Here is an 18,125-nt window from a genome sequence, read left to right as displayed (position 1 = left end):
ATTACTGTTAAAATTCTATTTAGTGCACTGAGAAAATCTGTAAGTTAGAATAAGTAATCACTACATAACTGAAAAGGTCATCATGACCTAGGCTTTCTATCTTTAGACTTAACAGCATGAATTCATCAGAGAGACTACGTGTGGTGTGTTGGTAGAATAACTCCCCTGTAACCCTGAATTACAAGGGGTTTTTAGTCTGCTTTACTGTAAATGACTTGGGTGGTTTCATGGTAATGTTTGGGTGTTGTTCTAAAACTTCAGTATGAGGGAGACTGATCTTCTTGTGGTCTGGGGAGCATCAGAAAGTGACTTGACCACCAGGATGTGCCACTTGGAACCTTCCTTGTGGGAACCACAGAAATCCAACTGAAAAGAGGTTGGAGCTTAATTGCTGCTGATAGTCAAGATTTAAGTTTATCATTGGAATATGAGAACTAAAATGAGCCTTTTTTTTAAGCTATTTAACTAAAAGGCACTTAATGATTACAGTGCTGGATGTAGAAAGGGGAAATGTGGAGTAAGAAAAATGATGGCAAAATTAAATGGCAAACAAAATCCTGTTCGTTTTATATTTTAAGAGTTTTATCAATGAGTACACCTTAACCATTATCACTTTTATTCAACAACAAGGAAAGATGAAAACTTGGGTTTGTACTTTTTTGAACTTAATTCCCCTGAGGCTTCCTAGCCACAGTGAGGTTGTGTTGAACTAATTAATATTTTAACATTAGAAAGTGTTTTATGCATTTGCAAGAAAATGCAAAAATACAACTGCCAAGCTTGGTTTAGCATTTTGTTCCTTTCTGCTTCCATATGTTCAGCTTTGATTTCTCTCAGTTCAATCCTTTGCTTTTCTTCAAAACTTCAGCAAGTAAATTTACTGTCCAAGTGTTGTTTGACTTTTTTATTTAAATGGGTTAAAATATACTTAGGCATCAATTAAGGTTCTTGTAATTTCTAGCTAAATCTGAAATTGGATGTTTCTTGAATAAATTGGTTCCACTAAGAATAAATAGATTTATTTGTAAATTTTTATACACACTTCACAAAGGGATAGAGGATATTCTTGTTTTCCTGGTTGCTCCATTTCTCAGTACAGAACAGCCAGAGTCTGTGGTGCAGTGACCACAGTGCTCCAGCCATTGCCTCTTCCATAGCCAGCAGCATCAGTGTGCACATGCACATACTCCCTTCCTCTTAAATGCTCAAGGAAACTTCAACTTGGTTTTTTGATCTCTTGCTACTGAAGAAAAGACAAAAATCATGCCAGCAGAGCAGTGGTGCCTGACAGATGGGTACACCAGCTCTGACCCTCGTTCTGGTGATTTCTGTCAAACAGCTTTCAGTTCCTGTGCTGCTCAAAGGCTCCTGAAGGGCCACAGTGCTCTCTAGTGATTTTAAAATCAGTTTGTGGACCCATATACATCCCTACATTTATTATGATGAGTTCTTTTCCAATTAAATACTAATTTTTCATCTTGTGCATTGTTGGTTCCCTGCTTCCAGGTTTTTTGTTTTCTTCATGTTCTGTTTGAGCAAAAAAGCTGGATAGAGAGCTCTGGCAGGAATGTTTTTTCCACATGGTTGAGGTTCAGGCGAGACTGTACTTTTACAGTGCCCAGATACTCAGGGACAGTCTAGACAGTCATCTTAGGATGCTGTACCCAGAGCAGTAGAGGGCTTGCACAGAGACATTGTTGCTTCAGGTGTTCAGGTGCTGATACTGTGTGTAACTTGTTATCCAGAAAGTGGATTTGTCCCATGTGATACTGTGGGCACAGGTTGAAGCAATACAGCCAGATACATGAAAGTTCTTTTAAATGCAATTTATGGCTTCTGAAAATGATGGTGAAATGTGTGTGTGAAAAGTGTGAGACATTTTAAACACAAAAACCAAAGTTAATTGTTCGCCTGACAGCCCACTAGTCAATCAATCCAAAAAGAGACATACATACCTTCCTAAATTAATTTTTTATCATTTCTTTGCCATATTGCTTTTCCTACAATGCAAATTTACCAAGAAAGCTTGTGGATTTTCTCTTTTAGGGGAATATCAACCAGCAAAGTAACAATTCTGGGGTATGGCCTGTTAACTTCTGATGCACAGACTTTGATAGACACTTTGTACAGGCAGAACTTCAAAGTGGTTGTGGTTGATGAGTCCCACTACATGAAATCCAGAAACGCCACCCGCAGCAAGATCTTACTGCCAATTGTGCAGAAAGCTCTGAGAGCTGTGCTTCTTACTGGGACTCCTGCTCTGGGAAGACCTGAAGAGGTATTTGATGTCCTGTGTTGTGTTTTGGGGTTTTTATATGGGTGGTGTCAGTAATAAATGAAGAGTTCTGTAGTTTTCTTGAGTATATACAATTACGTGCATTGTGACATCCAGAAGTGCACTGGCTGCGTTGAGAGGCACAAGTACAAGAAACTAAACCAATGTATTTTTGTTTCAGTTGGTTTTACAAACTCATTTCAAGCTTGTGCACAGGTGACTTGAGACAGTGCTTCTTGTAAGAAATTAATCTCACAGGTAGCAGATTGTTGGGGGAAATAGAAAATAAAGACCCTGAGTAGAGAACTGTTTGTTTCCTCTGGGTAGGAGAGTCTTGGTAGACAAGAACTTGTATTGAATCTTCTACTTCATCATCTGATGTAGGAAGTCCTTGGTTTTTCGCTGAATATTCCTGATGTTCTTTTAAGTGGCAAAAATATATCCTGTGCTTTTTGCAGTCCAGAAAGACAAATTTTCTCTTGAAGGAAGTTCAGTTTATGGAGTTAGGGAGGAGCAGAGAGGAAACCAGAAAACACTTGGGTTTTTTACTGAACCCAAGAAAACTGCCTTTTTTTATCAAGTGCAGAACTAAATTAAATATAAGAGCTGATTTGTATCCAGAGAACCTATAAGAGTTATATAAATAATACTTTACATTTTAGAGTTTCTTGCTGTGTAAATGGAACTTACGCCAAGACCCTTTAATAATTTAATTTGTTCGGCGAGCTTATAACTGGAGAAAGATATCCAGTGTATGGAAAAGGGCTTGTTATATCATGAATGTTTGCTTAAAATTTGAAAACAAATATTTGTATCTCCGGGTGTGGATAATTATGAAACTTCCTGCACAGGTACCGAAGACATTGAACCAACCCTGGACGGAGAACTGAAGTTAGAATGTGTAATACCTTTATATAGTTCAATGATTGGGTTTTTTGAAGTTAAATTTAAGAATGAGTAGGTTTTTCACATATTTTAAGAAGCAGACTACTCAAGCAGTACCTGCACTGAAGTTTTGCAGAAGCCCATGTACCTGGCAAATGATAAAAGCTGTATTTCTAGGAATAGCATCTTAGCATTCATGTTTTCTTGTTCAATATGAATCTTTCCCAAGCCATCAGTGCTGTGTTATGGTGCTCAGGGTGCTCTGTTCTCTGAGGATTTCCCACAACTGTCCTGTCTGAAGGCACATGTACTCCCATGGAATTGTGCTCGTGGGCCAAGCTGTGTATTTTTGTGCAGCTATAGAATGTAACACAATAATCAGTTAGTAATTATTTCTGAATAGTCTTACATTTGCAGGCAAGTTTTAATTTTTCACCATTGCTATTTTTTTAATACAGCTTTTCATGCAGATTGAGGCACTATTTCCAAGAAGATTTGGAACTTGGAGTGAATATGCTAAAAAATACTGCAATGCTCGTGTCAGGTATTACTAGAATTGCTTATTTATTTTCTTATCTCTTTGATTATTATTTCTGTGATTTTTCTTGCCATGTGAAGTGAGATAATCAGTAGGTAGTACCTCTACTGCTGTAACACACCATCCTGCTTGGAAACCCAGGGTGAGGTACCATCTCCTCCATCTAAGAGGACTGGAAAAAGGATTACATTTATTAAATTGATAAATTCCACTTTTATTAAATAAAAGTAAAAGCTGTTAAAGTTTGAAATACAGTTTAAGTGCCAGCATTCTTTTAAGTAAAATTATTTACACCTTTACTTTTGTTAGTTTGAAGTGTGTAGGTTTTACTTTTAGACCTGGAGTTTTTGACTTTTGGTCTTATGCTCACATTAATATAATAATTTATATCTCCCTTTGTTGTGGGATCCAGGTTTTTTGTTATCCCACCATACCTGAGTGGAAAAAAAAGTCCAATACTTGTCTCTTTATTTTACAGCTTTACTGAATAAAAGTAAGTGAATAAAACTCCCCAAAGCACAGTAGTGTTTGTAATTCTGTTTGAGGGATCCAATGTAGCCACTGCAATTCCTGTCCACCCCTCTGCCTCCAATTTGTGTAGTGACATTGCTCATTACACACTTTTCCCCACAGGTAACTCATGAATTTTAACCCATTTTTCTCTCTTGCATCTTTCATGAGTTTATATGTTTCATGTGCTTTGAGTTATTAATTTAAGGAGGATTCATTTCCCTCTGACTTGCCTCCCTCAGCTTTATTTTAATGATGGTTTCTCTAGCTGATCTAAAGCAGAGAGGATAGAAGCAGCTCCAATTTAAAATGCTTGCTTTTACCCATCTGACTCCATGTTACAATCTGGAATGTGAGAAGTTACAAGAAGGGAAGAACCTTTAAAAAATTTCTTAGCTAAAAAATTCCATATCTCCAACTTTGCATGTATTCAAAATAACAGATTTTTGTCAAGTAAATTAGCTGGCAGTTAGGTTTAATTTTTACAGTAATAATGACATAGTTTCATTTTCATAAAACTTGTTTTTCTCCCTCCATCATACACATTTTATCAGTATTTAATTTCAAATACCATGGAAGAGCACTGTCTAATTTTCAGACGGAGAAATGCTATTTTTTCCACGGTGTTTTGACTGAATGCATCTGTAATTTTCACACCACAAGTGTGTGTGGGCACAGCCTGGTGTAGCTACTCAATCAGAGACGATTAACTTATTTTTGGAATACCATAAATGTAATAAAAGTGAAGTTCAGGGTTTAGCAGGCTTCAGAGGAATAACTTTTTCTTCATGACTTGGCTGAAACAAAACATCCTGTGGTAATAAACTCCATAGATTTATTTTGTGCATATATTTTATGTTGTGGGTGGTTTTCACTGAGGTGTCCATAGACACCTGTTTGAAAAGTGAGGTCCAAACTATTCCTGGGAGGATTTGCATCCATTTCTGTTATATCCCCAGTGAAGATGGAGGGAGGAGACCTTTACAAGGACAGCCATACAAACAGAAAAGAAGGGATAGGAGCAGGAGGTGTTGCAGCATTCCCAGTGTGTTGTGCCAATACTTCACCAGTCAGAAGTGATTCCCTCAGCCACTTTCCCAAGTGATGTAGTCAATTAGAACACTGGTGATAAGCTCAGTAAGACTTCAAATTATCTAATCTTTTTTTTTTTTTTTTAGATTTTTTAAAATAAAAATTACATGCTTGCAACATACTCCCCTGACTCTGGAAAATGCTAGCTGGGCTCTTCTCCAAAGGCACCAAAATCTCTCATTTTCATTATTTCATTACCTCTTGGCAATGTTGACAGTGCAAAGCTGCTGTTCCTGCTGCAACCCTTCCTTAAAAACAGCAAAGAAAGAATAAGGAAAACTGAGTTAATAAAGTCTTTCTCTTTTCAACCTTTAGCTTTTTAACATTAAACCTACTTCCTCTATGTAACCATGCTCGTTAAATAGTATTACATGTGAAGACAGTACCTTAAGCTTTAAATCCTCTGACAGTAACTAGGAAGGAATTCTCAGGGAGGGAAGCAAAGGAATATTAATGGTGATACTTTTAGTTTTTGTGATGACTCTCCTGCCTATAATGTAATAAAGAATATTCTCATGGTAGTACATTCTTCTTATGAAACAAGAGTTCCAAAATCATACCTGAAACTTCTGCTTCCTGTGGGCACGGCAGTGCAGTGGGATTAGGCAGAGGATTGTGTGCAGCTGATGGATGGTAATTCCTGCTGGCAGTGGGGTCTGTTGGGAAGTTGAAGCAGCTCTGACCTCAGCACTGGAAGGAATCAGAGAGAAAACAATCACCTCTCTGGCACAAACAGGAGCTCCAAGGGTTGTTACCCACCATGCTTTCATATCTAATAGCCTGTCTTAAAATTAATTACATACTGAAGTTTTCCACTGAATATGGAAGATCTAGTGTTGATTTTTTTCATTTCCAGGTTTTTTGGGAAAAGAGCTCAATGGGACTGTAGAGGGGCTTCAAATTTAGAAGAACTACATCAACTTTTAAGTGCAATAATGATCAGAAGACTGAAGAATGATGTTCTAACTCAGCTGCCTCCCAAAGTCAGGCAGCGCATTCCCTTTGACCTCCCTCAGGCCGCAGCAAAGGTACATTTTTGCTACATTTTTGGTACACTTTTGCTACAAACACATTTGTTAAGAAGGAATACCTGTATCCATCTGCATTTATATGTGTGCATGTGTGTTATTATGTGCAGTTACAAAGACTGAGTGACTATAAAGCATGGTGTGTCTGTTATTCTCTTTAAAATATAACACAAAGAACGTTACAAAGCAATTTTTTTTGCATCAAAGATAAAATTTGTCCTCATTTTAGTACAATCCTTTTTTCTGTCTTCTTTTCCCATAGATTTTGAATCCTACAGTTACTTTTAGCCAGATTTGACAGAGTTCTCAAAAGCACTCAGTTCCCAAACATTTCATACTTGGAATGTACACGTTGAGGTAGAACGTGCTTTGTACTGTGTGTGTAACCACTGGTCTCTTCTGCCTACTAGAATTTGAATGCCACTTTTGCAGAGTGGGAGAAATTAATGAGAAACCTGAATCCAGATGCCACTGAAAGCCACTTCTCTCAGGTCATGAATCTGATCACACGGATGTACAAAGAAACAGCCATTGCCAAGGTGAGCGTGGAAGGCTTTTCTTAATAAAAGAAACACTCTGTTTTACCCTGCGTGTTTATGGAACAGGCAGAACCCCATTCTAATGGAAAAAGGGAAATCTGAAGGCTGCTGCAGTGGGTATTGCATTAACTGATCACTGATAAATTTTGTTATTAACTGTCATCATTACTTTAATAGTTTTTGTAAAAGATTTTGAAAATTGCATTTGACACAATAGAAGTCTATGAATGCTTAAATAGAGCAATGTTTTATGATTATGGTATCATGAAAGTATCAGAATTATTCTTTCAGTTTTGATGCATGGTTTTATGTGGGTGCAGATGCAGAAGTTCTGATTAAACATTACCTTGTCCCTTTGAAATATGTTTGGTTTTTTCCAAATATGGATTAAAACATCAGATAAATGTAATTAAAAAGGGGTTTATCTACATCTTAGTCAGAAGACGTGCCATGTAATTATGTGATGTTTCCAGGATAATTTTTTCCTCTCTGAAGGAATGAGTTGGGTTTCTCAAAGGCACCAAGTGATGGCATTTTTTTAAATCTGAATCATTTTATACTTAGCAATGTTAGAGTTTGATAAAGTCTTAACGTGGATAACAAAAGGTATGGAAATTTACCTTTTTCTATTACAAGGGATCAAAAGACCTTAAAATAAACTGTCTATTTGAAGATAATAATGTTCAAATGAAATACACTCTCTTACTCCAGGCAGGAGCAGTGAAGGATTACATCAAAATGATGCTTGAGAATGACAAGCTGAAGTTCCTTGTCTTTACCCACCACCTGAGCATGCTGCAGGCCTGCACAGAGGCTGTCATAGAAAACAAGGTAAAGAGTGAACAACTGTGCTCACAGATTTAACTTCAGATGTACAAATACATGTGAGCTGTGTTTGAACTCAGGAGAACTGCACATGACTACAGGAGTTTAGGATTTTACATGTCTACAGGTCAGTGCCACTTGGTTAAAAGGGATCATGTGGTTTAATGTAAACACACTCTGGTATGATACTTTATTATTATTAAATCAATGCTGTAGGCAGTTGTTTTCCAACCTTTTCTACCAAAGTGCCTCTGTCTGCTTTTTTTGGGTTTTAGCAGCACATTGTCATCTCACCTGAGTGTTTCATTCAAAGCAGACAACTGTCACATTTCTCTGATCGTGGACTCTCAGCTATTCCTAGCAAGGGTGGCTAACTTTGCTGGTTTATATTGTTATTATTTTTTAAATGCTTGGAACTTTAATAAAGCATGTCAGGGCAATTCCAGTGTCTACTGTGGAATATTCCATGTTAAGATCCCTCGTTTGTTCTGTCTTCTACTTTTGTAACAAGGGAACACTAAGCCTACACTTCTCTAGATGGAGGCTTAATTGTAACTCCAAGGGCAAATGAGTGTAGATGTATCCCAGGAATAGAACAGTTGTTCTCATGTTTTTCTGGGGGGACAGAGGGGGATTGGGTCCAAACCAGACCCTGACAGTGTCATTTTGTGTCTGCTCTGATGTTACAGGTTCGCTACATTCGGATAGATGGGAGTGTCCCCTCTGCAGAGAGGATTCACCTTGTCAATCAGTTCCAGAAGGATCCTGAAACCAGGGTTGCTATTTTGAGTATTCAGGCAGCTGGGCAGGTAGGACAAAAAAGAAAATATGGTGAATAATATACTTGAGGGTTATAGGTGCTGAAGTCATTGGTGACTGAAGTGATTTAATGAAGGCAATTTATCTTCATGCAATTTGTCTTTTGCAGACTCAGGTATTCATTTCTTTGCACTAATCACATTCACTGTTTTAAGCTGCTATTGAAATTACTTGGGAAAAATGATCATAAGCAGCAGCATCTCATTCTTGAATAATCAAGAAAAACTCTATTTCACTAAAAATGCCAGATTAATAAGAAATAAGTGTTACTTCTATAGTGAAAAACAATATGCAGTCTTTGAAGTATTTTTTTTATCTTACTTATCCCTATCTGAGGCCCAAGGTAGAAAGCAGTATAACAAGCCCATCTGCTATCGAGGTGGCCCCTCTTCCTTCCATATAAAAATGTCCTGTACAACCTTTAGCTTTCTTTTGCTTCAGTTGTTTGTGTGTGGAACCTTTTTTCTAAGATGCATCTACCTATTTTGCTTAGGGTCTAACCTTCACTGCTGCCACTCACGTGGTGTTTGCTGAACTGTATTGGGATCCAGGCCACATAAAACAAGCAGAGGACAGAGCACACAGGATTGGGCAGAGCAGCTCTGTGAACATCCACTTCCTCATTGCCAAGGGAACCATGGACACCCTCATGTGGGCAATGCTGAACCGCAAGGTGGGTGCGGAGTGGAGCCAAGGGATCAGGAACTCCCTGTGGTTCAGGGAGCACTTTGCCAAGGTGAATGGGATGGTTCACATCTACAGGAGATGGTGGTTTTGTCTTCCAGCCTTTTGTTGCTCTGGTTGTTCAGTTTGCAATTTTACGGTGTTCTGCTCACTCATAACAACTGGAATTTGTTATGGTTTTTCTTTTAACTGAATGAGTGTTGTGCCTTAACTAAACTTTCTGAGAGGCAGAGGCATTTTCAGGTAATTCTTCAGTAGATCCAAGATTACACTGATCTTATCTTCTGTTGCCATTTTCCACTGGTATTACCCAGTTGTTGTTAGGAACCTTAGAACCATGGAATGATTTGGGTTGGAAAGGACCTTAAAGCTCCTCCTGTTCCACCCCCTGCCATGGGCAGGGACACCTTCCTTTAGACCATGTTGCTCAGAGCTCCATCCAGCCTGGCCTTGGACACTTACAGGGATGGGGCAGCCACAGCTTCTCTGGGCAACCTGTGCCAGAGCCTCTCCACCCTCACAGGGAAGAATTTCTTCTTAATATCCCATCTAACCCTACCCTCTGTCAGTTTAAAGCTAGGATAGTTCCAGTCTGCTTTTTTTTCCTTACTGGCAAGATCTTGGACAGTTCACAGGACTAAGAAAAAGAATTTGACTGTTTTGCTTCTGTGACCTTTTGTGACCTTTGGTACCACTCATTAGTGTCTTGTCTTGGTAACTGAGGTGTGTCAGTGCTCTGTGTTCTGTGAGCTCTTGTGTTCTGACACTGCCCCAAGTGTCACTGTGGAAGGAACTGCCTTTTAAGTACCAGGTCTCAGAATCATTTGGGTCTGTGATTACACAGGGTTTATTCTGATGCAAGTGTCAACTCATGGTTGTGGGTCCTGCCTTTGGCTGCCCCTGTATTGCAGTGTTTCTGTTGGTTTGTTCTCCACTGGTACCCATTTGTTTGCCAGTGTATTCCTCTTCTTCAGAAAAATAACCACTGCTTAAAGAATCCAGGTACTGCAAACTGTACCTGACATTCAGTTGGGGTATGAAATTCTGTGTTCTACTTCTTGGAGGTACCTCTGAAAAAATCTGTCAGTCTGGTGCATTATGAGTCTCCTTAAACATGGCACAGATGGGTCTCAGTAATTCAACAGCAATTTACCTTGCAAGTTCTGTCACTGAACTGCTGCTTTCAATTAATTCTGCCTTTGTTTGTCTCCACGTGCCAAGCAGAACAATAATAAAACTGTTAGAGATGTACACAACCATATATTCTCTTTGAAGTTAATAAACACTGACAACATACTACTCATAGTATGCCAAATACAGGACTTGGCATTACTCTTGCAGAAATGGATGCTGAAAGAAGGATAGGTTTAATCACTTATTTTTAATTACAGCAGTTTATCCCATTGCAAATGCTGAATTAGGTTTGCAAGGGAAGCAAATTGAGTGGTTATAGGTGAATAAATTTTCCCCAATGCGTGAATTCCTTGGAAACTTTCTGCAGTTGTCTTTCTGCAGGCCAAAGTCACAGGCAGCACCTTGAATGGCAGGAAAGAGAAGATGCAGGCTGAAGAAGGGGATAAGGAGAAATGGGATTTTTTGAGTTTTGCTGAGACTTGGACCCCAAATGAAAGTCTAGAAGATCCCAAAAATGAACTTTTATTTACACATGTAAGACTTGGAAATTATGTTCTTCTGTTTTATTTCATTTTTAAAATTTCTAACTCTTGTTTGCTTGAGCTTTCTGTGCACTTCAGACTTACTAAGGGAGAAACACTAAATTAGTAAGAAAAAGTAATGTAAATTCCATTTAAAAACTTTTGTGAAGTTGGGAAAAGTGCTCTGCTGGGAACAAATGTCAGCTACAGGCTTCTGAGGGGTCCTTGTGTTATGTTTAGGTGACAGACCCACCAAATAATTTCTGTTTAAATTACATCTTTATTACCTGTTCTGAATTTGACTGTTATTTAAAACAGTGTTTAAAAGCCTTTCCTTGTAATGGACACCTTCCAAAAAGGCACATATATATATATATACATATATATATATATACACACAGTATATATAATGTACCAGTCCTGTGGTAATGCTATTTCAGAATTTTCCTGAGAATTATGAAAATACTTTTCACAGAACAGGAGAGAAACGTTGAATTGCTTTTTCTGCTCACAGTTTGATCTTTTGTTTCTGTCCTCAAAGCTAAAACAGCTATTTGTATTAGAGGGTAATATTAATGGACAAAACTAATAATTTTAACACCACCTGATGCAGTCATAAGTGGGGTTAAGAGGTCTTTTCCAAACCTACATGTATTTCTTTCCTAGTTTGAGAAGGAAAAGCAGCACGACATTCGTTCCTTCTTTTCCCCAAAATCCTCCACGGAGAAGAAACGCAAAAGATTTTCTGGCAGTGAATTGTTACAGAATGATACAGAATCTTCTGAAGTCACAAAAGAAGAGGATGAAAACCTGGATTCCACACCAGTAGATGCTGGGGATCCAGTTTGCCCTGAAAGCACCTGTGAACATGAAGCCAAAAGAGCCAGAAGCACAAGTGGATCTACCCCAGGCAGCTGCAGGGATAAAAAGAAAACATCTCTGACTGGAGAAAAGCCCTCCTTGTTTTCAGAAAAAAACAGTGAACTCCCTCCTTGTGGCTTAAACACTTCCAGCAAAAGCACAGCTGTAAACCAGGTTTGGCACTGCAGGGTTTGCACTTACACCAACCACGACCTGCTGCCTTACTGTGAGATGTGCGGGTGCCCTCAGAGCAGCAGTGGTGAGTGATGGGGGCACAGAAAACCAGGCATTTCTCATTCCAGATGTGATTCATCTGGGAAAATACAGACCTTTTGAGCATGTGGCTGTTTAGGAGTCCAGGCAAAATATGAAAAATTGTGCCTTTACATGAACAGATACCTGCCCAGTGATCCTTCCTAATCTTGCCTCCTCCAGGGATCTTTTATATGAGTCCAATTTCAAACAAGTGGAAAATTCACATAAATGTTAACAGGATATAAATTCCATGAGGAAGAGTATAAGCTCAGTTTTCTTTGCAGAAAATGGAGCTCTCCTTTTCCTCGAGGTTTTTAAGTATTCTGAATACAATTAAGAGGCAAACTTTTTCTTTACCTTTCAAAACTAAGCAAGGTGGTATCAGTGTTTTATTAACTTTATCACTGTATATTTGTCATGAGAGACATTATCTGCAAAATATGGCTTTTCATTCTCCAACAGGTGACAGTAGATTACTTGTACTAAGTTTTTTTTGAAGCTATCTGGAAAATCGATGGAACATTTTTATAAGTCCATGCCCATATTTGTCATTTCAGTTGTAAATGATGGAGTAAGATTCTTTTTACTTATTTATTTGTTACATTTAAATCTTTGTACTTGTTCAAGTAAGGACAGCTTCTGAATTTCCCAGGTATAAATCAATGCCTGGAAAACTGCTTTGTGGTATACAATGGCTGTATATAATATAGAATTGCTGTTTGGATTATTTATTATATGTATTTTGACATTAAGTTGGGGGGGTGAGATTAAGAAATGAAAAGCTTTGTTCCGTGCATTTACTTCCTTAGTACTAAAGTTTATCTCCAGTTTTTGTGGTTGCACCACAGTAATATTAGAGAATAAAATGCCATTTCTTTGTATTTCAGTGACATGATCCTGTCACCCAGAGGGGTGTTGATGAGGTACCTGTACAGGCAACATAAATCCTCACTTTTCTGGTTTCTTCATCTTTAGTTGAGAGAATCTGTGAAGCTCCCACGAGCCAAACTGAGGAAGATGTGTCAGAGAGCCCCAGGAGAAGTGAGGAGAGAGCAGAGTGCAGTGCTGAGGATGGGAGAGAAGGTTTGGGGGAAGTGGAGAATGGAGAAAGTGAAAAAAAGTGTGGAGAAGGTAAAGTGGGGCTCCTGTGAAAGACTGCTTGTGTCCTGCTGTGAAACTGAATTAAGTGCCTGTGGCATCAAAGACAGCTTTTAAATAAAACTTACACCTCTGAAACACAGACAGAAGGACAGACACTGCCACAGGACTGTCTTGGTGTAGCCTGGGACATTTATTGAATTTTGATGGTGGATGAACCCAGCCTTTCCATCCTGGAGCAACACAGCTCTGGCTGCTTATGAACTGTGCCAAACTATCAACTCTGAATCTGTGTAGTTTTATTGCAACTGAGGGCATTTCCTTGTGCTCTGGACAGCACAGGCAGAACAGATAATAGGTAATCCAGGAGAAACAGAAAAACAAAATGCACAAACACCTTAATTCCTTGCTGCCTGAGCTGTGCATCTTCTGTTGTTCTGGAATTAGGTACATGTGTAATATTAGTTTTAGTGTCTGAGTAAAATGAATGAAATGAAGAAAAAACTTTTTAATGTCAACATTTTTTCTCTTTACAGGGGATGAAGATAAATCAGACACATTCCAAATATATGATGGCCTTATGTTTTGTGCAAGTAGGAATACTGACAGAATCCACCTGTATACAAAGGTAAACCTGCAATATGCACGTTTATTGTCATTTTAAAATTACAAAGTGAAATGCTGTCCACTGAAATGTGCCTGTATACTTTCATTTGTTACAATTGATGTAAAAAGATCAATATTTTTGCATTAGCTGAAATGTACAAAAATTAGGTAGTTTATCATTCCAGTTCTTTTTCTGAATGGAATTAAGTAATTATTATTATTAATTAAGTAATAATTTCTTAGATACATAACTTCTAACACTTGTCTTACAAAATTGGGCTAATACATTAGATCATTGTTAGAAATGCCACTGATAGTTAAGTTTCCTGTTTTATTATTAGTGTCTTATCACAAAATAATTTTAATAGAATACCGTTCAAGAGTTAAAATAAAAATTACAGTGAACCCTGACAGACCAAGTAAATAAAATACTGTCACCACATTTTCAGAAAGCTCAGCATTGGTGCTGTAAGTCAGTAACTCCCTGAATAAAGCACATTCTCATTAATTTGCAGTGGTGATGGGAACACAGAAACCAGCAGTCAGGAATTTTCCAGGTCATTATTCAAGGGAGACTCAGGACTTTCCAATTCCTTCTATTTTGTGATAGTAAAGTTCACTGGGAAGATTTCTTCAAATAACAGAGTGAGTCAGTGTGTTCAGGTGCAACTGCAAAGCAGCCCAGATAACTGAGGGCAAGGCTCTGAGAAAACACATTTTTGTTAGGCTGATACAACTTATTGCTTTAAAAATTAAGTGGAGAACTTTTTCAGACATTAAAAAGAAAAAAAGTTAAATATAATAAACAATGCCTGAAAATCCTGATTTTAAATTGTAATGAAGTGACATTTTCAGTCTACAATCATTCATTTCCCTTGTAAATTCAGTCAAGAGGATTGTAATTTCAGTTTCTTAGTGTAAGGCAATTCGTGTGTCAGAACTGTTTGCAAAGAAAAAAGTCAGATATATTAAAAGTTAAATTTTTCAGCCCTTTTACTTTTAGGTATGTTGATGTGCATCATATTTCTTGCATTTGTGCTGTTATCATTCCTCTGTGCCTTATTGTTTATTTTGACCTTGAGGCACTAAATTTAGTAGGAAGGGAGGATAATTCACTTGAAACAGATTATTTTTCTCCTAGATTGTGCTACATTGCGTCTGTAAACAAAACTGTTTGCTTGTCTAGGATGGGGAGCCCCTGAATCATAACTTCATTCCATTGGACATTCAGCTGGATAACTGGGAAGATTTACCAGAGACTTTCCAGCATAAAAAAAATCGGGCACTGGTAAGAACAAGTTCCACTGGCACAGCATTATCATATTTAATACAGAGGAATTTTACTGACTTCTTAAAAAATAAATGCAGAACACTTCCAGGCCTTGGGATCAAGGCACAGTTTCATCCCAGTAAGCAGATCTTAGGGATGCTGATGTGAATATTAATTATGCACTCTGGTACTCTGGCAAATTATCCTGCCTCCTGTTCACATGTCATAGAGGGAATCAACCAGGGAATCTAATTTCTCCTTTACAGGATTAGTAACCAACATTCAAAACTCGACAAAACAGCTTTATAAAGGTTCTGAATGGAGTACACTAGGAACAAGAATGTTCTAGATTGTCCCAGGGATGCAGTTCTGAGCAGGCTCCACTCTCACCTTCCTTTGGTCTATAACAATTCCCAAAGCAGTGTCAGGCCCAGCTCCACTGACACATTCAGGTAAATCCGGACTAGAGATCCCACTGATAATGGGGTTTCAGGAGAACAGTAACACTGCAAACCCCAGTACTCAAGGAAGGAAATCCAGATTGAAACTGGATGTGAAATATTATCTGCTTCACTTAGTTTCCTGTTTGGAAAATCAGATTCTGTTGTGTAGGAACAAACAGGTTCTCTGACAAGGTTGGAACTTAAATTTGTCAAAGGGACACGTGGCTGATTAAACCAGCTGTTCTGTGAGAGAGCAAATGAGTGGGATACACAAATGTTGCCAAGGGATTTCAAAGCCATTTGTTAGACTGAAAACATGGGGTAAGAATTCCAGGGGCAGTGGGTGGCACTTATGGATCTTCCTGTCCCTCAGCCTTCTGCTCTAGATTAGAAGATCCATATGAGTAAATGTTCCTAAAAAGAATCAAGGAAATACTTTCTTGTTTCTGTTTCCATGGTGTCCTGCTGTTCCATTGACTTCTTTGTTGCTGCTCTAGCTCTGAGGAACTGAGAGTCTTCTGTGCACTTTTACATTTGCCATGGAAAAATACTCCAAGGAGAAAAAGAAAATCGTTGTCATCTTGAAATATGGAAATTTGTTCCTGGGTGTAGCTGGAGTCACAACTAAGTCCATACTGCCCAATGTATTTATTCTTCCCATGGTTGTGTTCACAAACAGCCTGATCCTGACTATGGTAGGCAGTTGCACCTCAGTGGGGAACAGTGTGGAAAAATGGAAAGGGAAAAAACCTACCAAACCACTTGTTCATTTGTCATATTGTTACTCCCATTTATTTTGTATTGTAGAAATGAGAATGGGATTAATTCATTTTTCCTCTACATGCACTCTAAAGCAAACAGCCATGATAGAAATTTTAAATTCCTATGTAGGGCAGTTTTCCCCTCAGTCCCTCACTGTTCTGTGATAATTGAGGAAATCCATTAATCAGTCATTCCAGTCCTGCCAGTTTACAGTTTCCGAGGTTTGGGGGCTTTTTGTGGTTTCCCAACCTGTAAGAAAACTACTTGATTCGGTACCAGAAATGAAGTTCCTCTGAGCCCCTTTATGTTATTATACTTTCAAATTCTAAATGCAGAACAAGGAAAGGGGACCAATATCATGCTCCAGTCTCTATTTCCATTCTGAAATACTTTGTTAAGCAGTTCATCAGTTTTTCCTCAGGATCGTGGTCATGTCAATTTGAGATTTCTGTGAAAGATGAAGGGCAGGTTAAATTGCTCAAACTGCTCAAACTGTTGCCCTTTGACTGTTTCAGCAGGTGAGGGAGTGGGTTGCACCCTCTCTGACTATGCCAGCTGTTTTCAGCCAGTGTTGAACACATTAATCCCAGCACTCTTCAGTGGAATTATGTCTGTGTAATGCCTGTCATGCTGCTGACAATCATGTTCTCTGCCAGATCCTGAGGTTTGTGAAAGAATGGACTCAGCTGACAGCAATGAAGCAGAAGATTGTCAGAAAAAGTGGTCAGATATTTTACAGTCCTATTCATGCTGCAGAGGAGTTGTCTAAAAAGCAGTCTGTTGGCAGCAGCACAAAAAGGTATGTGGGGTTCAGTTTTAATTCCGCTAATTGCTGCAGGAAGTTCATTAAATTGTCCAAGTGTTTCTTAACCTCTTGATTGTCTCCTTCCATAAAATGTAGGAAAAATCTGCGAAGGGTGTTAGAAAACCTAGCAGGACCTACAGCAGCCTTCTGAGGTGTGTGTAGGGCCTGGTACATGTGTAGTACAGAGATGGACTCAGGAGGAGTTGTCTGCATAGTGGTTTCTGGAATAATGATCAGAGTGAAGTGATTTAAAAGGTTTTATTTAAAGGCAGTTGTGTTTTGTGTGGTTTCATTTGGAAATGAAGGAGTGAGTTCAAACATAGCTAACAGAGCAAAGAGTCCTCCAGAGCTTGTAAAGATTCTGGGATTATCCAGAGTGTCACTGAGACTTCACCTAACTGGAACAAAGTGCCTGTCATTTTTAAAGGACAGTATCAAATTGCTGTCATTTTTGATTGTTACAGATAAAACAAGTTAGCTGTTTGCTGGTTAGAATTCGGGTTTAGGAAAAGATATTTCATTTAATTCAGAAGTACGGTGAAGTACGTTCTCCCAAACTTTATTAATTTTTCCTCCAGAAAATGAGGAATGTTTCAAGAGAATATGCTCTACCAGTCTTGCAGCCGAGAGTGAACACTCTTTGAGGGAGATGGCTCCCTTTGTGACAGTGTTTGTCATTCCCAGGTATGTGACCAGGGAGGATGTGGCAGCAGCCTCGCTCTCCAAAGCCGCCAGCACCGGGGGCAGCGTCCGCCTCATCTCCAGGGAAAGTGGGGTTTGTCCCAAGAAAGAAAATGCTCCTGTTGAACAATCCACAAAGTAAGTTTATTAATGCAATAAGGTGATTAAGCTCTTTTTCCACAGTAAAATCATTTGCTGAGTGTCTGCCTTGCTGAAGTGCAGTAGTTACATGAGAAACTTGCTGTAGTGCTAATAAGCTGTGCTTTGTTATTATAACAATTTAGATAATATCTGATGTCTGCACACATAGCTGCTAATTAACTGAGGCTGATTAAAACAGAACAATGATTCAGCTAAAGAAAAAAAAATGTTAGCTCAGCCTCCTTGTGAGGTCAACAGCAAATTGGGCACACCAAGTTTTCCTCTATTTGGCCTCAAAATTTAGAAAAAGAGAAATGAATATAAAAATTCTAGACAGAAATTACCCTTTTAAA

The 18,125-nt window shown here is 38.5% G+C and overlaps 1 protein-coding gene across 3 annotated transcripts in view; it reads left to right on the top strand.

The window, feature by feature from the left end:
• The window catches only part of ZRANB3 (zinc finger RANBP2-type containing 3), a 43,556-nt gene that overhangs the window by 22,396 nt on the left and 3,035 nt on the right, over window positions 1–18,125 (top strand). For all 3 annotated transcript variants that reach the window (XM_017836307.1, XM_017836306.1, XM_017836308.1), the window contains 14 exons: window positions 2,047–2,278; window positions 3,619–3,704; window positions 6,157–6,328; window positions 6,739–6,867; window positions 7,579–7,698; window positions 8,382–8,501; window positions 9,005–9,184; window positions 10,711–10,863; window positions 11,517–11,970; window positions 12,942–13,097; window positions 13,601–13,692; window positions 14,857–14,958; window positions 16,802–16,944; window positions 17,635–17,769. In XM_017836307.1, the coding sequence (XP_017691796.1) occupies window positions 2,047–2,278; window positions 3,619–3,704; window positions 6,157–6,328; window positions 6,739–6,867; window positions 7,579–7,698; window positions 8,382–8,501; window positions 9,005–9,184; window positions 10,711–10,863; window positions 11,517–11,970; window positions 12,942–13,097; window positions 13,601–13,692; window positions 14,857–14,958; window positions 16,802–16,944; window positions 17,635–17,769 (2,274 nt within the window). The remainder of the gene's footprint in view (window positions 1–2,046; window positions 2,279–3,618; window positions 3,705–6,156; window positions 6,329–6,738; window positions 6,868–7,578; window positions 7,699–8,381; window positions 8,502–9,004; window positions 9,185–10,710; window positions 10,864–11,516; window positions 11,971–12,941; window positions 13,098–13,600; window positions 13,693–14,856; window positions 14,959–16,801; window positions 16,945–17,634; window positions 17,770–18,125) is intronic.

Source organism: Lepidothrix coronata, unplaced genomic scaffold, assembly GCF_001604755.1.
Source record: "Lepidothrix coronata isolate B3197 unplaced genomic scaffold, Lepidothrix_coronata-1.0 Scaffold275, whole genome shotgun sequence".
In the NCBI taxonomy this organism is placed as follows: Eukaryota; Metazoa; Chordata; class Aves; order Passeriformes; family Pipridae; genus Lepidothrix; species Lepidothrix coronata.
This window is presented reverse-complemented; position numbering and strand designations above follow the sequence as displayed.